The following is a 27,999-nucleotide window of genomic DNA, read 5'->3' as shown; positions in this document are numbered from 1 at the left end:
TCGGGTTCTGTGTCTCCCTCTCTCTCTGTCCCTCCCCCGCTCCTGCTCTGTCCGTCTTTCTCTCTCTCAAAACTAAATAAACATCAAACATACTAAAAAACAAAAAAGGCCTGCATCACAGTGCCACGGACTGCCACTTCCACATGCCTCGGTCCTCGGAGGACTGGGGCGCCTGGCAGCAGCCTGGCGGTTCTGTTCTTCCCTGACCCCCACGGTCAGTTTTGTACACTCTTCTTAGAAATCATTCTTAGCGAATTAAGAAAACCCCCAAATCAAAAGTGTTCCTAGTATCGGTTCTAATAATGGTGACTGTGCTGCCCAAGAAGGGTTCATGTCTTCTAGACTAATGGCTCTTAAAAATTGTTGAGGACCCACGGGGCGCCTGGCTGGCGCAGGGGGTGAAGCATGTGACTCTTGGTCTTGGGGTCATAAGTTCGAGCCCCATGCTGGGTGTAGATATGATTTAAAAACAAAGCCTTTGAAAAAAAAATTGAGGGGGCGCCCGGGTGGCTCAGTCGGTTAAGCGTTGGACTTCTGCTCAGGTCATGATCTCACGGCTCGTGAGTTTTTGAGCCCTGCGTCGGGCTCTGTGCTGATGGCTTGGAGCCTGGACCCTGCTTCACATCCTCTGTCCCCCTCTGTCTCTGCCCCTCCCCTGCTTGCACACTGTCTCATAAATAAATAAAAACATTAAGAAAAATAAAATAAATTGAGGACCCTTTGTGTCCTTTTGTGTTTGTGTAGTTTATATTTATCGGTACTTACTGTATTTGAAATTAAAATAAATTTTAAAAATATGTATCAATTCACTTAAAAATAGTAAGCCATGTATTTATTTAAATAAATTCATTTAAAATAAGTGTACAACAGGCATGCCTGGGGGGCTCAGTCGGTTGAGTGTCCGACTTCAGCTCAGGTCATGATCTCACGGCTTGTGAGTTCGAGCCCCGCGTCGGGCTCTGTGCTGACAGCTCGGAGCCTGGAGCCTGCTTCGGATTCTGTGTCTCCCTCTCTCTACCCCTCCCCCACTCATGCTCTCGCTCTCAAAAATGGATAAACATTAAAAAAAAAATAAGTGTACAACAAGTTAACATAAATAATCTTTCACAAAACAAACGCTGTTTTCCACAGCAAAATACTTAGAGGAGTTTTATGTTTTTGCAAATCTCTGTAACAACCACGTTTTCAGGTAATTGTGGGTATTCTTCTTTGATTCTACATGCAAACTTAACACATGGCATTTTCTAAAGGATTAGCTGCAGTGTGGAATCTGGAACTAGATTACTGACTTTTCGTACCGTGCACGCTCGGAAAATAGCCCCGAAAACATGAATCACGGGCTGCTTGAGCCTTTCGCTGGTAGCCCTGTGAGGTTGGGAAGCATATGTTGTTATGGCCATTTTACAGATGAAGGAATTGAGTCCAGAAGAGTGCCCCTTAACAAATGATCTGTGGGAGAACTGCCTGTGGCTTGGAATCGTATATCCTCGGCTAGATTTAATTAGGAGAAGAGATTAATTACTCTAGGGATGAAGGCTCCTGTTCAGATTACTGTATGGTCTCTGGCTGTGTGATATATTCAGGGATTGTTTTTTTTTTTTTTTTTTTTTTTTTTGGTTTTTTTTTTAACGCTGTATTTTATTTTTCTTCTAGACTTATTCTGGACTCTTCTGTGTAGTCATAAACCCCTACAAGAATCTTCCAATCTACTCTGAGAATATCATTGAAATGTACAGAGGGAAGAAACGCCACGAGATGCCTCCACACATCTACGCTATCTCTGAATCTGCTTATAGATGCATGCTTCAAGGTAACTGGGAGGGTTAGAGTACTAAATACTCAGTTTCTTACATGTGAGTTAGTGGTTTTGTTTGTGTCTCAAAGGGCTTTAAGCTTAAACAATCTTGAAACGTAGTTAAGTGTTTATTGTGGAGGAATTATGAAGTCTTTTTTTTTTTTTCTAATATGTTTATTTTGAGAGAGAGCACGGGGAGGGGCAGAGAGAGAGGGAGAGACAGAATCCCAAGCGGGCTCCACACTGTCCGCGCAGAGCCTGACGTGGGGCTCGATCCCACAAACTAAGATCACGACCCGAGCTAAAGAGTCAGATGCTCAACCGACTGAGCCACCAAGCACCCGTAAAATTTTTTTTTAATTAATTGATTTATTTTGAGAGAGTGAGAGAGAAAGAGCATGAACGGAGGGGAGGGGCAGAGAGAATCCCAAGCAGGCTCTGCAGTGTCAGCACAGAGCCGGACGTGGGTCTCGATCTCGTGAACTGTGAGATCATGACCTGAGCTGAAATCAAGAGTAGGATGCTTAACCGACTGAGCCACCCAGGCGCCCCTGAATTCGGAATTTTTAAGATGGCAATGGGCAGTGTGGCCCTTTTCTAGAAGAAGTAGGTAAGTATGACCGTTGCTTCATAATTAGTTCACATTAATTTTTTTCGTTAAAAAGCATCTAGTTTTTATATACGTTTGCTGTCCATCACAAACCGGGATAACCAGAACTCTCTTGGACTGGGTTTTAGCACCCACAGGAAGAGCCACAGGAGGGATGATGGAAAAGGTAGAGGCTTCATTGGGGAGCAAAAGGTCATATAATATTTCTGTCGTAAATACGTAGAAGAGGGGACAACAGAAGTTAGAAAGCACTGGGCCGGTTGGTGGATCGCAGTGGCTTCCTTTTGGGCTTAGGATGAAGTATAAATTTGAAGAGTCATCCCTTTGAATCCTGGCTTTAGACACAACGGTGTACGGAGGGACATTTTCCTGAAAACCAGAACGTGGCCATTTTGAACGCATTTCCCTCTTATTGCTCAAAAAGACAGCATTGAACACGGGACCTCCTAGTGCTCTGTGAGCTCTCCTGTAATAACGCTCCCTCTCGTTTCATCTTTCACAAAATAAACTCGGCAAAGTACGATAAACTCTATCGGCTCTTATAAAATAGTTCTGTGGGGCGCCTGGGTGGCTCAGTCAGTTGAGTGTCCAACTTCGGCTCAGGTCACGATCTCACGGTTCGTGGGTTCGAGCCCCGCGTCGGGCTCTGTGCTCACAGCTTGGAGCCTGGAGCCTGCTTCGGCTTCTGGTGTCTCCCTCTCTCTCTACCTCATCCCCATTCATGCTCTGTCTCTCTGTGTCTTAAAAATAAATAAAACATTTAAAAAAAATTGAAAAAAAAAAAAAGTAGTTCCGTGATCTTCAGGAACCGGGGTGTGATCTGTCCACCTGTCACTGCATTGCAGGCCTTGGGGGCTGGGTCTGAAGGGTAGCGGGAAGGCGTTCGTCAAGTATAGCGCCCAGCCCCCGCTTTCACGTTTCGTTGGGACGCTTATGTACCAGGTCCCTGGAGGCAAACAGGAAGGACTTCAGAGCTAGAAGAGTGACTCTCCAGAATCCGTTTAGGCCGAGAAAAGATGAGATTTAATATTAGTTCTTAGTTTCAGAGCCAGAGGATACTAAGAAAATGGCTACCGCTGGGGGGGCTTGCAGACCGCGAAGAGACAATGGCCAGCTTCTTTGGTTTTGGTTCTGTGTCTCTACGAAGAAGAATCTTTATATGCAGAAAAGCGTTTGTATGAGTGAGCACGCTCTGCCTCATATGGGAGAAGCCATTGGAGACAGGACACTCCTTCTCCAGTTGAATCCATATTTCCGCATCCAGACAAGTACGTTCTCACAGTTGACGTGGCTGACCCTCTGGTCTCTGAAGTATCATCTAGAAAAGGGGGGTTTCCGGAGGGCAGTTCCAACTCTGAAAAAGGGGCAGAGGCTTCAGACCTCTGAGCTTCACGTACCTGCCAGGGAGGGTTCTAGAATCTACTGTTGACAGTCTAGGAACAACGTGGCAATACACGCCACATACCTTTCGCTTAGCGGGAAGGAAAAGCACAGCGGACGGTGTTAACGAGCATCAGGACCGCCACACGGCGTTCCAGAGTGTCACAAACGTGACGTCCCCAGGGCTGTTCGTGGCAAAGGTGCCCGTGGGGTGCTGGTGACTAGCTGAGGTTGTCCAGGTTTGTCCGGGTGTGCACTAAAGGCCATTTAAAAATGTTGCAACATTCTTTTTTTTTTTTTTTTTTTTAAATTTTTTTTTTTTTTTTTTAACGTTAATTTATTTTTGAGACAGAGAGAGACAGAGCATGAACGGGGGAGGGGCAGAGAGAGAGGGAGACACAGAATCGGAAGCAGGCTCCAGGCTCTGAGCCATCAGCCCAGAGCCCGACGCGGGGCTCGAACTCACGGACTCACAGACCGTGAGATCGTGACCTGAGCTGAAGTCGGACGCTTAACCGACTGAGCCACCCAGGCGCCCCTAAAATGTTGCAACATTCTTATCAGCATGCAGGACGCATGCCCGTGAAATTTGTAGATGACGTGAAACTTTGCAGGGAAAATAAATACATTTGACGAATGCAAAACCTCCAAATAACCACGGGGGCCCATGAAGAGATTGGTAATCATAATTACCGGTCAGAGTTTGTGTCTTTAATGCAAAGAACCAGAGGAGAGCTTACCTTTCTTCCTAAGTTTGGATTCTAGGGGACACTGTACCAATAAAATGCAGAGTGGGTCTGGCACAGAGTAGTTGCTCAAGAAACACTGGCTGAATGAATGAATGAATGAATGGCAGAGTTCTTGGACATAAACTTGATTTCAAAAATCTCAACTTCCCGTTCTTGTCAGATTTGTATCTAAGTAAAACACAGACCGCAACGTAAGTGCTTCATGCTTTCTAGTGTTAAAGGGAACTGAAAATTTAAACGTTTCCAATCGCACGCTGTTGATGTAAGAGATATTTTTTTAAATACATGTATTGACGTATTTTGCAACATTGTAAAACTCACTTCTTCTGGAAGGTATTTTTGGTAGATTCTTTGGGATTTTTCTGTGTAGACCAGCATGTCTTCTGCAGATAGAGACATTGCTGTGTCCTCCTTCATATCTTAGGCTTTGGGTTTATTTTCTTGCCTTGTAATAATGTTCAGTAGGTGTGGCGACAACAGACATCCTTGCCTTGTTCCTGGTCTCGGGCACACCTTTCACCTTTTCACCATGAAGGATGGTGTTCATGTACACATTTTTTGTTCATGAAATTCTTTTGTATTCCTAGTTTGCTCGGTTTTTTTTTCTTCTTCTTTTAACACGAGTGAATGTTGAGTTTTGTCAAATGCATTTTCTACATCTATTCAGATATTCTGTGGTCTGTAGATAAGGTGAGTTAGATCATCGGCCTTTGGGTGCTGAACTAACCCTGCGTGGCCAGGATGAAGGTCACCTGCTTCTCATGTGTGTACCCCCTTTGTCTGTGTCGTCGGATTTGATCTGCTCACGTGTTGTTGACAATTTCTGTGCCCTTGCTGATGACAGAGATTTGTGTGTCATTTTCTTGTATTGTAATGTCTCTGTAGCTGTAGCGTCAGAGTCGGGCTTGTCTCTGAGAATGGATTGGGAGGGAGAGGTTTCTTCCTCTTGAATTTTCTGAAAAGTTTGGTATGGTTATTTTTCCCCTTAAATGTTGTGTAGAATTCACTAGTGAAATACGTTTTCTTTGCAGGAAGGCTTTTAATTACACATTCAATTTATTTTTACCTGAGGTGTAATTGACATGTAACGTTAATATTAGTTCCACAAGATCAAGTTCTTTAACAGATATGGGGCCAATCAGGTTATTCGTTCTTCTGAAATGAGCTTTAGTGGTTTACGTCTTTTTAAAAAGTTGCCTTTTTTATCTTAGTTCTCAGACTGTGTCTGTGGGATCCTAGGTGGCTGTTCTCTGTCTTATTCTAGACTTTGGCAATTTGTGTCTTTTTCCTGATCAGTTTGGCTGGAAGTTTATCAACTGTATGATTTTTTTCAAATAACCAGAATTTGGTTACATTTTTTTTCTTCTTTTTCCTGTTCCCCATTTCATTGATTTCTGTTCTTTCTCATTTCCGTTCTTCTTTCTAATTTGAATTTGATTTGCTCTCGTCTAGTTTTTTAAGGTAGGAGCTGAGGTCATTGATCGGAAACCACTTCTGCTGTTGTATTGTGATTTAACTCAGTATGGATTCACCGAGTACCTCCATGTGTGATTCTTGGGAGGTGCTTTGGGAAACACTGAGCTAGGAAAGGACTCCATAGTCTTTAGGAGGCTGGATGCATTTTTGAAAGCGAAATGGTTTCCCTCAAATATCAGTTCAGGCTCTGGTTACATTTACAGGTTCTTAGAGATCGAGGTCGTCATACGTTGTTACAGTTCTTTAGTCGGCAGGGTGAGGAGGATTCAGTGAGGCAGAAGGGAGGCGTGGTCAGATCACGGCTGGCGAGCATCTTAGAGGCGATCAAGCCCAACCCCTTACTGCACGGATGGGGAAACTGAGGCGCAGAGCCAGCACAAGACCAGACAGACGAACATCGAGGACAGAGAAGTCTGGCGAGCAGAGCTGGCTCGGGCTGCGGCGGTGAGAAGCACAGGAAATGAAGTACGGGGCAGATTGGAACAGTAGGTGGTGGTTGTGAGGGTCTCCGGTTTCGAACAACGATAGCAAGTGTGTACAGATGCCCGAAGGGAGCCGTCCTGAATTAATTCGGAGGCAGTTGAGTTTTGGTTAGTTTTTGTATGTGTGCACTGCTTCAGAAAAGCCGTAAGAAACTTGGTGTGGTGGGGTTCTCTGGAAGTTGCTCAGACCTGGAGAATTTAGGGCTCTGAGGGTTCCTATTTACAGTGAATAAATTCGGATTTGTTAAAAACCTAGCCGCATGGGTGAAGAACGCGGGAAGAGCAGGGCATCAGTGGCGCATTTATAGATGCGGAGTCAGTTCGCGGCAGAGTGGGAACCAGGGCACAAGCTTGCAGAGCCCAGGGCGGCACTGGGCACTGACTTTGAGCCACCGAAGGTGCTGGCGTAGGGAAGCGAGCCGGATCTCACGCAGCACCGCCTCGTGGGCAGGCACTGGCGGTATCGTGTGTCGAACTCCAGAATATGGCCGGTGGAAAGGAGGACGCATCGAGGAACCAGAGGGGCCCCAACTGAGCTGAGCACGGAAGGACACGTGGGGACACACGGTGGCCGTGGGCCTGGGGCAGCGCGTGGAAGGAAGGTCATGTCATGACCCCTGCGAGAGCAGACCAGTAAAGGAGGCAGGGGTCAGCCTCGTCCTGTGAACGTGGCCTGCGCAGCCGGAGGGAGGGATAGGGCGGTGGTCAGGGGCCGTTCCCAGTTCAGTGAGACTTGAGGCACTGGGCAGTAACACGCTCTTTGTAGAACTCAGTTTATACACAGAGTGTACGAATGGGTTAGTTTATTTTAATAATACCGTGACATTTCTCTTTGACAAAAGCTACTTATGCCGGCGGGGGGGTGCCTGGGGGGGCTTGTGGGTTAAGCAGCTGACTCTTGATGTTAGCTCAGGTCTTGGTCTCAGGGTCGTGAGTTCAAGCCCCACGCTGGGCGTGAAGACTACCTTAAAAAAAAAAAAAAATGCTGTCTGTGCCTGACCTACTGTGAGACCCTTATTGGGTCCTGATGTAGCCACCCAAGGGCAAGCAGCCTCTGCATAGGAGTGACGAAAGATCTACCTGGGCCGGTCCCTGCAAGCACAGGCCCGGGTCGTCACCCCTCAGCGGCTGCGGGACCTGGGTGGATTACCTGACCCCCTCCAGGAGCATTTTCTCACCTGCAAAAATGGATATCCACGCACATAAATGATTAGAAATCATACATCCCACGCTGGGGGGCCGGGAGGGGGCCTGTCCGTGGGCTCGCTGTGGGTTTGAATGTCACCTTCTCATTCGAAAAGATTTAGGTCGTTCGTCACTTTAATGTCATGTGCGATTCTGCTTCTGCTGTACGTTGTTTTGTTATTTTTGGTGCCTCTACCATCGCGACCTGAGACGCTGGTTACGCTTCATTTAGATGTCTGTCCACCTTCAGCCTTCCCCACTCAGGGTTTGATTTTTTTCTCTCTCTTTTTCTAATAACGATTTCTCCCTAGTTGTGAGTGTTCTCGAAGCCTTTCTGAAACCTCACCCTGCCATCGGAGTCACCTGGGCAACTTACTGAAACAGGGAATTTCAATCCCAACCCCCTGAAAATGATCCCGTGAGGGAGGGGCCCTGGGGGACACGTTTTTTATAAGGTTCCCCAGGTGAAGCCGTTATGCACACGGCTTGAGCGTCAAGGTTGATTAGGCACATAAAGCCTCCGAAGCCAGGCTGTTATTCCCACCCTCCCCACTCCTCCCCCCAAAGATCTGGCCTTGTAAGGCAAAACAAGGGTGACTGGATTTAGGGCCCTGTAAGGGTTGGGGAAGCAGCAGGGCAGGAGCGGAGTTACTAATACTCTGTGGGCCGTTACTGCAACGTTATTGTATCAAGTGTTTAAAACACCAGGCAAATGGTCACTTTCTTTTTTTTGTTTGTTTTGTTTTGTTTTCTAGATCGTGAGGACCAGTCAATTCTTTGCACGTAAGTAAATTTCAAACGTTCGGACTTGTTTTCGATTCTGTTGGAAACTAAAGCAATTGGGGGAGGGGGTGGGGGGTGCAGAGTAGTAATTTTAAGAATTTGACGTAAACCTTGGCAGTTACCATTTTAAGACTAAGATGATGTGAGTTGTGTAAATTGGGGGTTCACTGTTTGGCCGTCAAACCAGGCCTTTCCCACGTTTCTCAGCGTTGATCTGTGACACTTCGGGCTTGAGTTTATATGTGCGCCTGTTGGGCTACTGGACATTTTACCCGGTGAACATTACCGACGGTCGTGGGCCTTGTGTGCTGAGTGCTAGAGAGTCGGAATTGGACGAAGCCGTATCCACAGCAGGACACCATTAGATCTGCTTAGAAAAGGATTGTTAGGAAGACCGGACTGGCTGCGGTGTGGATGGCAGATGGACTGGAAGACCGGTGGGGAGGCTGTTGGGAGTTGCAGGCGAGAGGCAGTGACCTCAGGCAGAGGTGTGACCGCATCCGGAGCCGAGCAAGGAGCTGAGCAAGGAGACCCGCTCAGTGAGGAGGGGGAGTTAGTGAAAGGGTCCTCACAGCCTCAGTGGGGTCATTTGCTGTGCTGCGCGCCTGAATGTGGAGCTCAGGAGAGGGCTGCTCCAGGCGCCGAGACCTGACCCATCCGCGCAGCCCTGTAAAAGGAGGGGAGCGAAGGCCAGGTGTGGAGCCTTGAGGAAAAAGTACATTCAGGGGTCGGGCGGAGGTCAGCGAGGCTGAGGGGGCAGAGTGAGCCCCACGGAGACAGGTGCATCGGGTGTGACCAGGGCCAAGAGAGAGGCCGGGCCAGGTGCACTTGAATGATGGGGAAGTGGAAAAGTTAAAACCGAAAGCCTCCGGTGTAGGCCTGCTCTCCGAAACAGAGTGAAGGCTGGTGGGCAGGTCAGCGGTGGAGAGTTCTCTGTGCGAGAGAGTAAATGCTGATGAGAGACCCGGGGGGCTGGAAATCCAGGAGGTTCTCCTCGGACGGCTTCTCTTCTATGAAGCGGCAAGTCCGGGATCTAATGCGGGGACAGCGGTCGGAGCAGCTGACACGGGTCTGTGGGTCGCATACGTTTTCTCCCGGCGGGGCTTAGCCTTTGGGTTCTACAAGTTAGCTTTTCCTGAACAGCAAACCACCCTGAAACTTGACGGCTTAAAATACCCTTCCCAGCAACTGGGTCGGGCTCCTCCGGGTGGATCTGGGTCAAGCCGAGCAGCCCAGCTGGGCTGGCCCTGCACCTGTGCAGATGGGGGGGGGGGGGAGGGGGGCGCTTGTGGCCGAGTGCTCTGCTCTCACCTCTGCATCCCCTCTCATTCTCCAGCGGGCCGACCCGGGCTTTTCACGGGGCGGCAAGGTTCCGGGAGTAGCAGATGGGCGCATTGTTCAAGTGCCTGCTTGCGTCCTGTGTGCTGCCTTCCCACTCCCATGTGAGACATGCGGCCCAGGCCAGAGTCAGGGTGGGAGACGACAGGGAGCAGAGAGAACGAGGCGCGAGACAGTCGGGGCCCTTGTTGTGGACCATCTACCAGCAGAGCGCCGGACTCGAACCAGGTCCAGTCCGTCAAAAGGGGAGCGATGGCCGGTTCGGCCAGTGGGGACCAGTGGAGCCAGAGAATCGAGAATATTGGCAGGAGAAGCTACCGCCGTGGACAGTGGGACGGCGGCACAGGGGAGGGGGTGGCTGGGAGGAAGCAGAGCGGTCGGGCGCGAGTGCTGGGGTCCGGAGGGATCGAAGATTAACGTTCGGGATACTGGTGTGTGCACAGGAAGGGCGGATGGTGTGGCCACAGGTGTGAGTAGCTGGGGAGGGAGGAGGGGTCCCAGGGGCCGGGACGTGGGATGTCACACGCACACATCACGGAGCGTGTAGCGCCAGCCGTTCATAACGCGGCATGATTTCACCTAGAGGTGTCCTTCGTCCCGAGATCGTCTCCCTCCCAGTTTTTTGGGAATAAAAAGTGCTTTCTTTTTTGAAACAAGACTGGAGGTTTTTGTTTTTAATGACCTTCCTGGGGGAGATAAATCCGATGCTGCGACCTCAGAGAGGAGGGGTGGGGCAGGGCGGGGGCTTTGTCTGGAAACAGCATCATGGTAAGTGAGGAGGATGCCACTGACTTTCTTCCAGACGTGGGTCTGGGGCAGGGTTGGGGGGGGCGGGGAGACCAGGGTGGTCCTCCCCTGAGAGTGCTGCCTGGGAGTGGTTGGGGACGGCGGGGGGGAACTAGGGCATTCAGCAAACCAGCCAGAGGAGGGAGCAGAGCACTCGAGGAAGAGGTGGGCAGTGTGGGTGACTTGCTTCCTCTGGAGTGGGGGTCCCAGAGTGTGCAGAGGAAAGGGGGGAGCAGAAAATAAGGGGGTTTGGGAGCAGGAGAAAGCGCGAGCAGACCTAAGTGACCAGAGGAGCCAACGTCTTGGGCGTGAACGCAGACGAGGATGGCAGGGCTGTGAGCCTGAGGGACCCCTAGACTCCGTCTCTCGGGGGCGGGCGGCGGGGTGGCGGAAGGGGGAGGGGACTTGGGTCTCTGCAGGCGGCGCCCGCGGCTGGTACGTACTGGCTTCCGGTGGATTCTTAGCTCAGGTGGGCAGGTGCCCACCGGGTTAGTTTCTAGACCCTGTTCCTTCTCACGATCCCTGGCGGCTTCTTGAAGAAGCCCGGTGCCGGCTGCACCAGGGTGGTCCAGCGCAGCCTCCAGGTGTGGAGGAAGGCAGGTGAGAAATGCACCAGGCAGTTTCCAAGGATTTGGTGTTACCGGAGCGTATGGTGTGAAGCAGAGAACCAACCGATGGCAGCTTGAACTCAACATACTGCAAAACTGACCTTCGTGCCTGTGTGGACGGGATGCGTCGCCCAGCGTCCTTACTTGTCTCATCAGCTTTTAGGACTCTAGGCCCCAAGAGCTTACAGTGTCCCCCCCTTCTCTCAGGCCCCCGTTTCTAGTCACGTTGTTGGACATTTCTGTCTTGTCCTAGCCGGTCCCACACCTACTATCTGGCCCATTTTAGTGGATCCTGGCTGACTTCTGTGCCTTCCCTCCAGAGAGCAAATATGCCCAAATTGGGGCACTTGAGTGGCTCAGACGGTTATTTCAGCTCTGGTCATGATCTTACGGTTCATGGGTTCGAGCCCCTGAGTCTGGCTCTGCACTGACAGCACAGATTCTCTCTCTCTCTTTCTCTCTCTCTTTCTCTCTCTCTTTCTGCCCCTCCCCTGCTCTCGCTTTCTGTCTCTCAAATAAATAAAAAAAGAACTTAAAAAAAAAAAGAAGGAACATGCCAAAATTGGAACCCCCCTACACAGTAAGGTCCAACCCACATTGATTTTTCTCTCATCGGGCCCTTTTTTTTGTATATACTGCAGTTCTTGTCTACTTATTTCTGTCCTGTGTATCTTGTTTTGCAATTTATTAAGGTAGGAACCCTGACTTACCGTGACTGCTTTTTAATAATCCCTGAGAACCTGGCATGGTGTTCTGAACATAGTATCTACTTAGGAAATAGATAAAATTTCAAACAAAAGAATGAAATCTCTTAATGAAGGAGGAACCAAGACAACGGACTAAAGAACAGATTAAGAACTTTGAGGAACTGGTGATCCTATGTGTTTTCAAAGGAAAAAACCTTTCTGGCATCATTTTTAAGAGGCATTTTACTTTGAAACTTAAAACTCATATGGATGCAGAATGGTGTATTGCCCCCGTGAACCCATCACCCAGCTTCAGTGATCTTAATTTTTTTTTTTTTTAATGTTTATTTTTGAGAGACAGAGCGTAAGTGAGGAGGGGCAGACAGAGAGGGAGACACAGAATCGGAAGCAGGCTCCAGGCTCCGAGCTGTCAGCACAGGGCCCGATGCGGGGCTCGAACCCACAGACCGTGAGATCATGACCTGAGCTGAGGTCGGAAGCTTAGCTGACTGAGCCACCCAGGCGCCCCTCAATGATTTTAAAATGTTTACCACATTTCCTTCATTTTTTCCCTTTTTTAAACTTTTGCTGATGCATTTCTGCCAGTTTTTGTGTTTAAAAAATTCAAACCTATAAAGTGGAAAGAACGATGCCTTAAATGGCTATATACCTTTCACTCTGAATTCTCTGCGCCCACAAACAACTTTTATGAGTAACCATTTTATGAGTCAGTTGCAGACCTCCTGACACCTTGAGATACCTCAGCAGGTGTCTCCCAAGGACGAGGGTGTTCCCACGGGACCGCAGACCGCTAGCTCGCTTAGACCAACGTCGGTTCCATCCTGTCTACTGCAGAGTCTGTGTTTGATTTTCTGTGCTATTTCTCAACCTGTTTTTTGTAACTTTTAAAATCGATGATCCTGTCGAGGCTCACTCCTTGCGTTAGTTAGGTCTCTTCAATTCGGTATTTTGGAATAGTCTCACTTTTCTTGCTTTTTTTTTTTCCTCCATTGGCTTGTATTCTCCAAAAAAAACAGTTACTTAGAACCTGATCTGCAAGCGTCTTTTAAAGATTATCCATTGCAGGGGCCCCTGGGTGCCTCAGTCGATTAAGCAGCCAACTCTGTGATTCTCACAGTGAGACTGAGCCCCACGTCAGGCTCTGCGCTGACCGCACAGAGCCTGCTTGGGATTCTCTCTCTGCCTCTTTCTCTCTCTCTCTCTCTCTCAAAATAAATAAATACACTTAAAAAAAAATCTTTAGGGGCACCTGGGTGAGTGTCCGACTCTTAATTTCAGCTCAGAAATTCCGCACGGTTTGTGAGTTTGAGCCCCACATCAGGTTCCATGCTGACAGCTCAGAGTCTGCATGGGATTCTCTCTCTCTGCCCCTCCCCTGCTCGTGTGCGCGCGCGCGCTCTCTCTCTCTCTCTCTCTCTCTCAAAATAAATAAACTTAAAACTTTAAAAAAAGAACACGGTTATCCATCGCAATGCAATTTTGACACGGATTACCCAGGGTGCACTCCCCCACACAGGGCCCTCACTGCAGACCCCAGCCTTAGGGGGTCCCAGGCTACCTGTACCTCTGACCAGCTGGCTATACATTTGGGGGTTGCTACCCCCTTGGATTTGACACTTCACTAGGATGACAAATCAGAGCCAACCAAGAGAAGAGACCGCGAGGGTGAAGTCTTGGAAGGTCCCCAATGTAAAGCTTCGTCTCCTCTGGCTCTTCCCCTCCCCCCCCAGGATGTTGGGCTGGTTTCACATGGCTCACATGCCCAAAGTTATAACCATTTGCTTGGTCTTCCAATTATGGCCAGTGCCCGTCCTGGAACACCGTGAGTCGCCTCATTAGCACAAGCTCTCTGGGCCCACCGTGAATGACAGAGACTTTCCAAGGACTCACCAGGAGACAGAGACCAGGCTGATTGTCGATTGTGCAGCGTCTGTTAATAGTCACACAGGAATCTAGGCATCGGAACCCCACCAGATGTGTAGGAGAGGTGAGCTACAGCCTGCTTGTGGGCCAGCGAAGAAGAGAATCCGTGTGTCGTCTGTCCGCAGTGCCGGGACGGCAACCCCACGAACAGTAAGCAGGGAGCCAGGTGCGAGACCTCTCCTCCTTGACTGGGTGGTTTGGGAGCTTGGATGACCATGCTCGACGAGGCTCTGTGTAGTGTCTGGAAGCAGGAGACACTCGGGATGACCGCTGTGGACTTAATGAAAGCTTAGCGAACGCTAATTGACTTTTGTCACCCAGAGTGCCCTCTGTGGGCACTTGTAATTAGTATCATTTTAGACTCGTTTGTCATCAATTAATAGGTTTGGATTTAGGAGCTGAGGCTCCTAGTCTGGTTTTCTCTTCTCGAGCACAGAGTAGCCATCAGCAAGTACCTTCTCTTTTCTTCTAACTTTTCCAAGCATCTTACTGTGGATATTTCCAAACCTAAAGCAAAATGGGAAGAATTTTGAATCCAGGATCCTAGACCTACCACCTAGATTCTACCAGTAATATTTTACTGTATTCTGTGATACACTGACCTGCTCAGCCTTCTGTCCATGCATCAATCCATTTTCTTGTTTGTGTTGAGAGGAGATTTTTCCTTTCCCACCTCGCGTCCAGCACCCGGGGATTGCAACTTAATTGGCCGTAGAGTAACAGGAGAAAAGACTTCTATATTCTGTACTAAACTTGACGGAAAAGGAGGACAAGGGCTTCAAGGAGAGAGCATGAAGGATTCTGTCGGGCTTCATGATGCTAACGGCTGAATTTGCACTTCCTGGTCTGTCTGAATTTGCACTTCTTGGTCTGTCTTTTTCCAATCCAGAGACTCCCTGGGATGATGGTCAGTGGCAGGTGTATTTTCAGGAGGCTCTGCTTAAGGTTAGATCCTGTTTCCTTCTGTGGCTGCTGATTAGAAATAAAGCAATTTTTATGCCACTTTGATGGGCTATCAGTCCCTTCCTTTGATTTATCTCAAGTTCAAGTGTAGATATCCGCACACTTCCCCTGAAACACTGCAGTGTAGGTAACGCTAACTAAAGCCCAATATTTATATCTTTATCTCTGGAGACATGATTTGCACGTGATGAAATACACGAGGCTTAAATCTGCTTCTGCTGAGTTACTCGTATCGTCTGAACCTCTGTCAAGATGGAGAACGTTACCGTCGCCCTGGAAGAAAGTTCCCTGGCAAATCCCCACCCCCACCTCTTTCAGCCTCTTTCAGGCTTTCTTTGTTCTTGGATACCACTGGTTGTGATATTTAATAACCCGTTTCTTGTTCATATCTACTATAAGCTACATTGTGACTTGAGAAATATAAAAATGGGAAACAATGTATCTCAGATCTGAGAGGCTAGGAGATGTTCCGTAGCATGTTCTGTGGTGCCTTTGAGTGTCCACCACGTAAAGAAGTCCAAGGGCGTGTAACTGGCATCCTTTCAAATTTAGCACCCAGCCAAGCTGGTTAAGTTTCCTACGTGAGATTAACTAGTCAATTTTACGTAATAGTTATTCTATGTTGAGTCCTTCTGTGTACGTAGTAGCCCAGAGAAAAACACAGGTGGAAGCAACATTTTTTTTTTTTTATCTACTACCTAGGTGGTTTGATAGCCACTCTTTAGCCTTTACTGCTTTAATCATTTACTCTGAACTTACTTTTCCACCAAAAGGATGAACATCTTAACTTCCCCTCTGGCCTCATCTGCCTACAACCACCTGGCCAGCCTTTTTCTGTGCGGACTCAGGCCGGGCATTGTGGGCTCCCAGTTAAGCGTCTACCCCCCGTGTGCTCATTGTTCTCACGTCCTGCCATGTTCCGTAGTAAAGACACTCAGGGTCTCCTTTATCCTGAGAAAGCCATGCACTTGGATCCCACGTAATTGGAGGTGAGATCCTATCAAGAGTGTTTCGTCAACGTGACTCTCTTCTCATTAGAATTAAAATTCACACTGCAGCCACGTGGGTGAGGAAATGATTCTGCCCTCTAAGCTCCGTTTTTAGAGAGTAATTTGTTTACATTTATGACTTCCTAACTGCTGGTTAACTCAAGTTTTTCTCCTTTTACGTGTATTTGGCAACGTAACCATTATAAAACCGTGGTTGCCCCACACTAGCCTTCCATCAGGATGTGATGAGACTTTTTTCTTTTTTTTTTTTCCTAAAGACTTTTTTTTTTTATAACTTTTTTTAACATTTATTTCTTTTAGAGAGAGAGACACACACACACCCACTGAGAGCAGGGGAGGGGCAGAGAGAGAGGGAGACACAGAATCCGAAGCAGGCTCCAGGCTCTGAGTTGTCAGCACAGAGCCCGACGTGGGGCTCGAACCCACAGACTGTGAGATCATGACCTGAGCCGAAGTCGAACGCTTAACCGACTGAGCCACCCGGGCGCCCTGACTTTTTTCTTACTGTTAAGGAATTTCATGTGTCCTATACAAATACACTAGGTGGTGCTGACCGAGCCCGCCTAGATTTAAAACAATTAGTTCTTGCCTAGGAGTAACCTGTGTTAAGAATTTAAGATCAGCAAATTGGTAGAATTGATTAAATAGCTAAAACCCCAAAATTCAGTCAACTGATCTTTGACAGAGGCTCGCAGGTAACATCATGGGGCAGAGAGAGGCCCTTTAATAAACGGTGCTGGACAACTGGACAGCCACATGTGAAAAAAAAAATGTAGACACAGGCTTTACACCCTTCGCAGAATGAACTAGAAAACGGATCATAGACCTAAACGTAAAACCCAAACTATAAAACTCGTATACGACCGGAGGAAATGTGGAGGCCCCTGGCTCTGGTGATGCTTTTTCTGATATTTAAAGACGTGACCCATGTCTAGTCCTTCAGACTAAAGACATGACCCGTGAAAGAAACAATAAGCTGGACTTCATTAATATTAAAGAAGCTTCTGCTCTCGAAAGGACAACGTCAAGAGAATGAAAACGTGAGCTAAAGACTGGGAGAAAATATTTTCAAAAGGCACGTCGGGTAAAGGACTGTTACCCAAGATGTACCAGAAATATGTAAAATAAGAAAACAAACAACCTCATTAAAAAATGGTGCAGAGACCTCAGCACATGACGTGGATGGCGAAGGAGTGCACGAAAAGATGCCCCACGTCACGTACTAGCCGCACACACCCGCTAGAACGGCCAGAGTCTGCGGCGGCGACAACGCCAAATGCTGGCGAGGGCGTGGAGTGACAGGAACGGTCATTCGTCTCTGGTGGGAAAGCGAAACGGCGCAGCTTTGGAAGGCAGTGTGGTGGTTTCTTGCAAGGCCAGGCGATCCACCGGGCACACGCCTTAGCGTTTCCCCATCGGAATAAAACTTAGGTCTGCACGAAAACCTGCTTCGTACACAATCACCCGAACTAGGACACGACCAGGATGCCCTCCAGCAGGTGAATGGATAAAGTGGTCCATCCAGACACTGGAATGTGATCCAGCACTAAAAAAGAAATGAGCTCTCAAGCCACAAAAAGACACCGAGGAACCCCAGATGCGTATTAGTAAGTGAAAGCAGCCACTCCGAGAAGTTCCAACTATATGACATTCTGGAAAAGGCAAAAGCATGGAGACAGTGAGTAGATGAGCGGGTGCCGGGGGTGTGGGAAGGGAGGGGCGATGACTACAGGCAGAGCACAGAGGAACTTGATCGTCCTTTGCATGATATTCTAGTAGTAGGTACGAGTCATCACGTGTTTGTCCAAACCCATAGAATGTACCACAAACACCTGGAGTGGAGTGAACCTTCACGTAAACTATGAACTTTGGGTGATTACGATGTCCCGTTTCAGTGATGTTGATAACAGAGGGGACTATGCGTGTGTGGGCACAGGGGTATATGGGAAATTTCTGCCTTTCTCGATTTTGTTGTAAGTCTAAAACTGATTTAAAAACAAAAATTAAAAAACCCCCACACATCTAAGGCGACAGTGCGGTATACACTTGAAAAGCCATTGTGTTGTCAGTGGAAGTCTGGTATTCTTTCTTGTCTCCCGTGAACTAGCTCCACGACCCCACAGCCAGCTTCTCTGGACCACAGTGTGCTCTTTGTGCCCTCTTTAGAAGATCCTTTGTCTTAGAAATGCTCAAGTCTTAAAACTGTGGGAAGTTTTGGATTATTGTAGGTGCATCTCAATGGGAGCTAAATTATGGGGAAAAGAAGTATGCAAATCAGCTTGTGAATGGAAGTTTAAAATGTTCTTGGCAAATACGCCAGGAAAGGGCACTAGCCTCTTTGCAAGTGTTAGCGCCATTAATCTTTGCAGTAGCCCCGTTAGCCCCAATTACGTGTCCCGTTATCCTCGGCTGACCCTGCCTGGTGTTAGCGCGATGGAGGACCTGAACTCAAGCCCTTCTTTTTTTTCTTTAAAGTATATTTATTTTGAGAAAGAGAGAGAGAATCCCATGCAGACTCTGAGCTGTCAGCACGGAGCCTGATGTGGGGCTCGAACTCATGAACCATGAGATCATGACCTGAGCCGAAAGCAAGAGTCAGATGGTTAACCAACTGAGCCACCCAGGGACCCCGAACCCAAGCCCTTCTTGACCATAAAACCTCTGCTCTTGCTAATAAGCTGCTTTCTAACAGAACAGAGCTTTGGAACTACAGGAAAACATCAGCTAGTGTGTGGGCGGCGGGGGGGTGGGGGGGAGGTACATGTGTTGTTGGTTTTCAGACGGAGGTCATCTGAAGCAAGAATTTCAGGCAGAGGGTGTTTTTGAAACTAGATTGGATTTGATGTCACAAACATCCAGAGAGAATAAACACAGAAGCAGTTAAGATCTGGGGGAGGAGTCTCTCGCTGGAGAAATGTACCCGTGGTCCAGAAGGAACTCCAAGAAAGAGCCCACAATGGATCACGTGTTCGTGGTCCATCCCCCTGCTTCTCAGTACTGTTGGTTTTGACATTTTGTTTTGGATGGCACGCCTCTTTGAGAAGCCAGTGAAAGCCACAGACCTCTCTAGAACACTCGAACACCTCCAGCCTAGAGGCACCCCGGGTCTTATGTGTCCCGATGTCCTGCGCAGGACACAGGGCCCCCCCCACCCCCAGCAGGCTCCTGGCTGTGCCGCGTGTGTCGTTGGCCTCGTACTTGCACCCCGTGGGCCGGCAGCGAAGCCTGTGGCATCTCCAGGGTAGGGCTGCTTCGTCGGTACATACCGTTCGTGGGCGGAAATGAGGTCAGATCCTCGTGTCTGTCCTCCTCGCTCTTCGAGGTCGTGTTCTGTGCTCTCCTCCCTGAGGACTCTCCTGACCCCTCTGAGTTCCGTCACATCTTCACATGTGTTCAAGCCGCTTTTATTCCTCCGCTTCTGGCCGGGACAAAGGTGCTGCTCGTTCCCCTTTATAAAAAGTTGTTTCCAAGAATTCTGTGCCGTGGATCCTGCCTCCTCTTTCACACACACATTCGGGTTGCTTTTTTTCTCTTTTTCATACTTCTGTGGATACCCTTGTCTTCATCGTTGCTGTTAGCACTCTTGCCACTGAGGGAGACCCCTTTCGGCCGGGGCAGCGCTAGGCTCCTTCCGTGCACTTAACCGGAGCTAGAAAGGGGTAGACAGGATTTGAACGTAGGGTAGGTCATTTTCATACCGTAAGCCACATTCTTAACCATTACGCTAGCGTTATAGAGTCATAAAATAATTCGGAGTCCAGAAACTCAAGGTACTTCGTGAACGGTGGGTGAAGGGTGCACAGTAATGGGTGATGTTCACGGGATACAAGTTATGTGCCTTAGATGAACTGTATTTTTTCTTCACAGCAAGTCTTCCATGTGAGAAGCTACCGTCCACATTTGAAAATTTTTTAATTCTATTTATTTTGAGAGAGAGAGACAGCAGGGGAGGGGCAGAGAGAGGGAGAGAAAGAATGAGGAAGAATCCCAAGCAGGCTCCGCACTGTCAGCGTGGAGCCCGACGCGGGGCTTGAACTCGTGAACCGCAAGATCGTGACCTGAGCTGAAAGCAAGAGTCCAGTGCTTACCCGAGTGAGCCTCCCAGGCGCCCCGCTACTGTCCACATTTTAAGACAGGGAATAGAAGGTTCCCCACCTCCCCTCTTGGGACCTCAGTAGTGAGGTATTGGAATACATTCGTCTTTGCAGTGATAGTTTCTATGTCAGAGTTACCTTAGACCCGAAGTAGAAAAAATGTGGCAGAGTTTATATAAGCAGTTGAGAGGCACAGCCCGGGGAGTGTGACCGGGAAGGAACAAAATGCTTTAAGGACACACCGAAGCCTGTCCAATAGAGAGGAGTTTGTGGAGAAACCACAGAGGCAAGACTTAGCTGAAAAGGAACAATCATAAGTATTTTCGAGACAAGTAATGATCACTCTAAACGAGAGGCTCATTTCTGGGCGTAAGGGAAAAGTTATTTGTTTGAAAACAGCCGCCAGCATCATGATTAGCCTTGAAGCACTAAGTATTTTAAACAAAGTTAACCAAACAGAGAAAACCACTATCCTAGCTATTGAGCAATTATGCTTGAATAAAATCCAGATTCTTTGCCGTGACTTGGGGCACCCCCCCGACCCCCGTCCCTGCTGCATCCGGAGCCCCCGCGGTTCTCTGCCTCGCTGGTTGCCTCAGCTCCTACACCAGCCCCGTTCCTGGCAAAGATACTCCTTTGTGTTTGGGTCTCCATCCCCCCGCCCCAAACATGGCGCCCCCGGATTTCACTGGTCTGTTCTCCCCCATTTTGGAGGCTCCCCCAACCATCGAGTCTCCAGGAAAGTGTCCTCTGCTCCTCTCTGCCTCCTCCCCAACCCCAGCTGCCTCCTTGTTGCCCTCATGGCGTCCCTCATGTCTTATGCTTCCCTTATTTGTTTTTTGTGGTTTATTTTATGTCTTTGCCCCTGAACTTGAGCTCCCCGAGGACGCAGACTTTGTTCACCGCTCTAGCTCTTGCCCTTAGAAGAATGCCTAGCCTGGGTGGCTCAGTCGGTTAAGCGTCCGACTTCGGCTCAGGTCATGATCTTGAGGTTTGTGAGTTCGAGCCCCGTGTCGGGCTCTGTGCTGACAGCTTGGAGCCTGGAGCCTGTTTCAGATTCTGTGTCTCCCTCTCTCTCTCCTCCTCCCCCACTTGTGCTCTGTCTCTCCATCAAAATTAAATTAAAAATGTAAAAAAAAAAAAACAACAATTAAAAAAAAAAGAAGAAGAATGCCCAGTACACAGGGGTTGATTTGTATTTATTGAATGAGTGAATTAAAATGTATTACCTTATCCAGGTGCCAGCGGTAGCCAGGTAGAAGGTAAAGGATGTTAATAGCAGGAATAAAAAATATAAAAGGGAGCCTAGGAATAAACTTAAAACATGTGCAGGACCTGTATTCATTTATTCATTGGTATTTACGGAGGCCCTACTGTGCTGGGCACCAGGATTTCAAAGATGTAGAAGACCAACACAGTCCTTGATAGTTGCGAGCATAGAAAACACAAAATTTACCCGAGAGACAGAACACCTTTTCCCATTAAAAAAAAAAAAGTATGTTAATGTTACTTAATTCAAAATTCTGTCTCTTGTTTTTTTATTTATTGGGCAAGAAATGAGTGAGGCGTGACAAAACAATTATCTGAAGTTTATCTGAAAGAATAAACTTCAGAGACAACTTGATTTTTTTTTTTAAGTGTATTTATTTTGAGAGAGATAAGTGAGAGCAGGGGAAGGACAGAGAGAGAGAATCCCAAGCAGACTCCACACTATCAGCACAGAGCCCGACGTGGGGCTCGAACCTACAAACTGTGAGATTGTGACCCAAGCCTAAGTTGGGGCGTTTAACCAACCGAGACCCCCCGGTGCTCCCAGTTCCTCCACTTTACAAATGGTGGCATGGAGGCCCGGAGGAGACCGTTTCCTTCCTCAAAGCCATACAACTAGTTGGTCAGTGGGGCTCCCTTTACCCATTGCCTCTTCAGTTGAGATTGTAGGTGTCTGGGTGCAGAGAAAATAATGCAGCCAGTAAACCCACTGACATACTTAAGTTGTGGACAAAAATAGTGCAATTCAGAGCACACTTTCCAGAAAGGGTCGGAGCTTGTTAGAAAAATTAGACTTCCAAGGCTTGGGTTGGGTACAACGGGTTTAGAGGATTATTAGTCGGCCATGTGTGTATTAACATTTTGGGGTTTCAGGAGGGTTTTTTTTAAGTTTGTTTATTTTGAGAGAGAGCAGGGAAGGGCAGAGAGAGGGAGAGAGAAGAGAGAGAAAGGATCCCAAGCAGGTTCCACGCTGTCAGCTCAAAGCCCAGTGTGGGGCTCAAATTCATCAACCGTGAGATCATGACCTGAGCTGAAACCACAAGTCAGATACTTAACCGACTGAGCCCCCCAGGCGCCCTGGTTTTTTCTTTTTTTGTTTTTTTCCCCCCTGAGGCTTTTTTTTTTTTACATCTAATTAGATAATGAAATTTTTTATTTATCTTTTTATACAGTTTACCAGTGATTTAAGAATCACTGGGGCTTTTTGGGGTGTGTGTGTGTGTTTAGAGTTTAATTTTTTTATTTTGAGAGAGAGAGAGAAAGAACATGAGCAGGGGAAGGCCAGAGAGAGGGAGTGAGAAAATCCCAAGCAGGCTCCACACTGTCAGTGGAGAACCCAACATGGGTCTCGAACTCACAAACCGTGAAATCATGACCTGAGCTGATATCAAGAGTAGGGATGCTTAACCAACCTAGCCACCAGGCGCCCCCAAAATTTCTACTTCAATCCAAATTGAGATTTTTATCGATTGTGAAGATAGGTTTACTTTGATCCGATCTTAGGGACCCTTTGATATTTGAACAGAAAGTCCAGAACTCAGGTAGCACTGTGTGTCCAGAAGCTTCCCTGAATTTCAAGATCGGTACTTGAGTAGAAATCAAAAGCAGCCTTTGAAACGTGCCAGCCTTGTTTTAAAATGTAAAGCATACAAAGTGGTGGCATCTGTCCCGGTTCATCACAAAATTAATTCACGGTGTTCGTTCACTGTCTCTACACCTTGCATAGTGGCTGTGGGTCAGCACTGCACGAGGTCCCGTGGATTAAAAAAAACTAACACGAATAAACACAAATGCACAGTAAACAGACGCACATGCACGGGGTCCTGCCCTTTGCCCCAGGAGCCCAGGATGCGAGGCCGGCAGGTGGCTGAGGAGATGTGACAAAATATGTACAAGGTGCTGTGGCTGTAGGAACACTCGTGCGCTCCTTTGGGGGAAGAGCGAGAAAACCTTGCCTGGACCTGAGCAGCAAGGGGCAGCCCAGAGGTCTTCAGCTCCTTCAGATTAAATCCCCAGCGGTGGATGGGTTTCTGGTGCTGAGGAATGTTTTCATGACCTCTTACGATAAATGCTGCTTCTCTGGTGGAACCCCCAAACTCCTTGAAAAAAAAACACACAGCACTCTGAACATTTCCCTGTGTCTCAATGGCATCTCCAGGGGGTGGAAAAAGTGTGTGGTAATTTAATACCATTTAAAAATAATAACAATTTTCTGACTTCTGCCGATCGGTTTTATCCTACATCCCCTTTATTTCCTACCAATTCTTGTTCCAACTCCGTTTAATTTTGTTAATTACAACTTTGGAAGGTGGACGCCCTGCTTTCTTTAAGACAGCCCGTGTTACTGTTTCTTTCAGGGGTGAATCAGGTGCTGGGAAGACAGAAAATACTAAGAAAGTCATTCAGTACCTTGCTCATGTCGCTTCTTCGCACAAAGGACGGAAGGACCATAATATTCCTGTAAGTTTTCGTTCCGTTGTTCATTTAATGCCTCGGTTTATTCTTTTACGATTGCAGAAACCAGAATAAGGAAGCACAGCTACTCAGTGTCCTGCTGGAACTGACCGCCCCCTTGTCTCCACGGCTCCCACCCAGAAACTTCCTCCGCTCAGGAGGGAATTGTAGTACCTAGGTTTTCTAACAGGCCAACCAGAATTACGATTCCGGCTTGAAGCCTGATTTCTTGCAAAGCTTTGGGAGGAATGGTTAACGATCGAAGAGCAGTGTTTTGAAGATTGCCTATTTCCACCAAAAGATGGTCCTCAAGGGTCTTTAGCTGTCTTTTCTGAGCATGGACACAGGCTGTTGCCACTGGCCATAGAAGCTTGAGACGAGGATGGAAATTTGGGGGCAGTCGATGATAGAAAAGGGGTACAAATAAAAGGGGGTCAGTGATCCTGAATCTGCCCAAGTGGCAGCTGATCCCTGAGGAACGCCAGCCAGATCCGCTGTCACAGCTCTGAGATGGACGGTCATGTGGTGCTTTAGATGTGGCTCACCGCTTAGGGAAAGGCCCAGACTCGCTAACGTTTGCGTTTATCTGTTTGTAACAAACAGCAGGAATCGCCAAAGCCAGTGAAGCATCAGGCAAGTGCTTTTGTTTATGCTTCTTAGTCTTGAATGTTTGCGCTAATTTCTGTCTCTAGATCGAGTCTCTATTAGAAACAAATACCGGGAGTTGTGAGTGAAATTTACCGCAAAAAAGAAAATTTGATTTTGAAAATGTGTTGCTTAGAGACATCATCTTTTGCGAGCAGCAGCATGCCCTTTGGCTTTAAATGTGTTTTCGAGACGAGTTTGAATATTTCTCTACCCTTTTTATCATGACATTGAATCACCTGCTGATGAAGCCTTGAACCCTCAGGGTTTCGTGTGTCAAATGCCAGATGGAACGATTTCAATTTTTCTTTAAATACACAGAAGCCTCGCTTTGGGCCGTACGTTAAATTTTTGAGTTTGGGGCTGCAACTCTAAAGTTGTACCTTTTTGGATTTACACATTTCTAATAAAGTTTTTTATGGCCCGTATGTATTTTAAGCTGAGGGCCTTGTTGATATAATATGTAAAGTTATCCTTTGTTTATCCAGGGCAAGTGGTGGAGGAGTGTTATTCTTACTGTTATCGAATGCTCCCCCCTTCAGGCTCCACAGAGCACAGCCATAGACAGAGCCTTTCCTGCTACCCTGGAGGAGAGGGACATCTGTCCTGGACTTGACCCTTTCCCTGGCACTGGATGGCTTCAGTCTGGCTGTCTGCCACAAGACAATGAAACAGAGCTAATACGAAGCAGGAAAGGATAATGTTCTAGAAATGACTTACTAATATAAAGAAATTCTTAAGTGTCTATAGGAATAGTCCTATAGACAAGATTTTCAGAAACCCTCCTTAAAATTCTCAAGATGTTCTCAGACAGCAAAGCTGTGCTGACTAAGGCCCTATGACGTTCTGTCTTCTCCTTCAGCTGTAGAGAGCAGATCATTCATACAAATAGGAAGGGTTCACGGAATCACTGTTGTCCTAGAGGACATTTAAAGGCTCTTTTGCCGACTGCAGAAGGAACCTCTAGACCAGAAATTAGCTTTTCTCTGTGTCTTTGAGGTACTCGCTAAAATGACCTGTTAATGTGCACTTGGGTCACTAGTGAATTAGCATTAAATAACTACTGTACAGATCGGGGTTTTCCAAATTCCACCACGGAATCCGTACACCATTACTGTTAACGTTTTGTTTCGATGTCATTTTAAACCACAGAATGGATCGCTGTTGTGTGAGTAGCATGCCTACCCCTGGACTGTACTTTGGGTCGGCTCCGTCGACAGGGGGCACGTTTTCCCAAAGACGGGCAGCGACAGCTTCTCTGGCCATGCCTCCCTCCCTCCGTCATTGATTTGCATGTCCTGCTGCATGAACTCACTCTGCACAGATCTCTGGGGCTGCTTTTCCCATGTTTATTGTAATAGTAGTCTAGTCCGGTGGGGGCTGTGCTTGTGTTTCTAGAAGACTGAGAAGAACACTGGTCCTCGGTTTTTCCTCCCAGCCCACTTGAGGACTAGGAGATGCTTGTGGGCGGCAGTGACCCTGCAGAGGGTCCCGTCGAGAAATGACTTCTTTGCCCACAGTCGCTCCCCCTTCCCGGGCACCCCCTCACCCCATTTTGAGAATGACTGCCAGCAAGCAGTCTGTACTTTGCAAGGTGTTTCATTTGGTTTGACATCCCTGGTTTGTGAATTTACATTGAACGTTACAGGCAAAACTTAGGCACCCAGGAACCATTTGTATACATTTCTAGCCTTTTGTCACTAGACACAGTATGTGTTGTAAGAACAAGGGAGGGGAAGGCGTTTCGAGGCTCCTGATTTGGGGAGTCCTTTATTTGTCTCTCTCTCTGCTCATTCCTTGTTTTTTTTAACAGCTTCATCAAAATTTAATTCACACGCCATAAACTTCACACATTCATACAGTTCGGCGTTGTTGTTTTCACTGCACTGAGTTACACAGTTATCCCTGCAGTCAACTTGAGCGCGTTTTCATCCCCCCAAAAAGAAAGCCATTTGGAATCACCTTCCATTTCCTCCCAGTCCCCAGAAATCATCAACATACTTTCTGTCTCTGCGAATCTGTCTGTCGTGCATAGGATACATGAACGGAATCCTGGCATTCTTTCCCTTTGCGTGATGTTTGCACGGTTTATCCGTGTCGTACTCCATCCCTCTCCTTGGCCGAACAGTATTCCCTTACGGTAGGTAGGTCCCACTGTGTTTATCCATCCATCTGTTGGCAGACATTTTGGATTGTTTCCACTTGGGGGCCATCTTGGACAATGCCCCAGGAACATTTGTGCGTAGTGTTTGTGTGGACCTGTGTTTCCCATTCTCTTGGCCAGGCACCTGGGTGTGGGCCAGCTGGGTTACCGTAGTATTCGGTTTAACGCTTGAAGGAACCGCCCTCCATTCCCACCAGCAGTGCATGAGGGTGCCCCCATCTCCTTGCCAGCACACGTCCATGTCTCTTTTAGCCATCCGGGCAGGCTTTTGTGCTTACCTTTAAAACTTAATCATTATTGTGGAAATAGGAATAGAAACCACTTTTTAGAATTCGGGCCACAGTGGTTAAGCAGTAAACGTGAAGTGTTTACCTGCAAACTTTGGATACACTTTTTATGACCAAGTTCAAATCCTACTTGGCTTTGTGCCCAGCCAGCTGGAGGCAGTCTGTGTGCTGGGCTCCCTCACCATAGGTCGCTGTTACAGACCCTCAAGAGTCTGGCACAGCGTTCAGTGCTACGCCAGAGCCTGTATCTAGGGCAGAGTTAAACACCAGTCAGTGATTTCTAAAACCTAACCGTCCCCGAAGAAGGACTCCTCCAGGCCAGCCCGCCTGCCCCTCCAACTAGCGAGTCCCCCACCTCTGGATGGCAGCTTCCAGATGACTTCCTGTCTGCTGCTCTGAACGGCCTCAAACTGAGAGGATGGTGACAGCAGGCCCAAGTGCAGAAAGTCAAGCCTGCCAGTTGAGACAAAGTCTGGTTCTCAGCGTGACGTCGAGCTGTTGCCACCCACGTTCAGCCCTCTTGTGGGCCCTGGGACACCTACATCTGTACCCAGTCATGCCCGCAAAGCCCAGCACAACCCCAGCCTTGCTGGCTCAACTAGAGTTTTCAAAGGGCTCTCTATTTTTTTTTTTTTTTTTTTTTTTTACCAACTTCAAACTCCTCCTCTATCATATCATAGGTAGGTATTAATATACCATATAATAAACGGAAGGGTATAGTTTTCATCATGATTGGTAGACCTTTAAAGCATCATAGAATTAATTCTAAATACTTAAAACTGTAAAAACAATTTCAGTAGCTAATGCTGATTAGTTTCCCCTACATTCCCAAAGACCTTTCTCGTTATCATATAGAATAATCGAAACCAGGGCCACTGCTCCTCCAATTCTGGTGGAAGGGTTAGCACTTAGTCACTGTCCCCTGATGGTTTATAACCGGCTTCATAATTTGGTTGAGAGAGGTTAGCGCCATTTAATCAAAATGTGAAATTGCACAGCACAGAAATGATCAAATTCAGCGGTAATTTCTTAATTTAAGACCCTTTTTGTGTGCTTTACGATGACAGTTTTGTGTTCAAGCTTTTTGTGATTCATTGAGGAGTTACTGAGAGCTTTGCTTGGTCCCATTGATGTCACCAGCCCATTAGGAGAAAACCCTGCTAATAACATAGTGACCCCAACAGCAGAGACACAGAAGCAGCCCAGTCGGCAGGTTCTATGGAGACAGTGCGGACCCTTCACCCGATTCTTCCTGCCAACTTTGGCTCAGCACCATCCCCTCCCGAATGCT

At 47.7% G+C, this 27,999-nt stretch overlaps 1 protein-coding gene across 4 annotated transcripts in view; it reads left to right on the top strand.

Annotated features, from left to right (window-relative positions):
• The window catches only part of MYH10 (myosin heavy chain 10), a 130,103-nt gene that overhangs the window by 21,831 nt on the left and 80,273 nt on the right, over positions 1-27,999 (top strand). For 3 of the 4 annotated variants that reach the window (XM_078437773.2, XM_078437769.2, XM_081791165.1), the window contains exons 3-5: positions 1,654-1,810; positions 8,433-8,460; positions 23,516-23,618. In XM_078437773.2, the coding sequence (XP_078293899.1) occupies positions 1,654-1,810; positions 8,433-8,460; positions 23,516-23,618 (288 nt within the window). Of the gene's footprint in view, positions 1-1,653; positions 1,811-8,432; positions 8,461-23,515; positions 23,619-24,215; positions 24,246-27,999 lie in introns of all 4 variants that reach the window. The other variant, XM_078437767.2, reaches the window with a different exon arrangement.

The sequence above is a fragment of the Panthera onca genome, chromosome E1, assembly GCF_046562875.1.
Source record: "Panthera onca isolate mPanOnc1 chromosome E1, mPanOnc1 haplotype 2, whole genome shotgun sequence".
Taxonomy (NCBI): Eukaryota; Metazoa; Chordata; class Mammalia; order Carnivora; family Felidae; genus Panthera; species Panthera onca.
The sequence above is the reverse complement of the archived record's forward strand: the minus strand, read 5'-3'. Positions and strand labels throughout refer to the sequence as shown.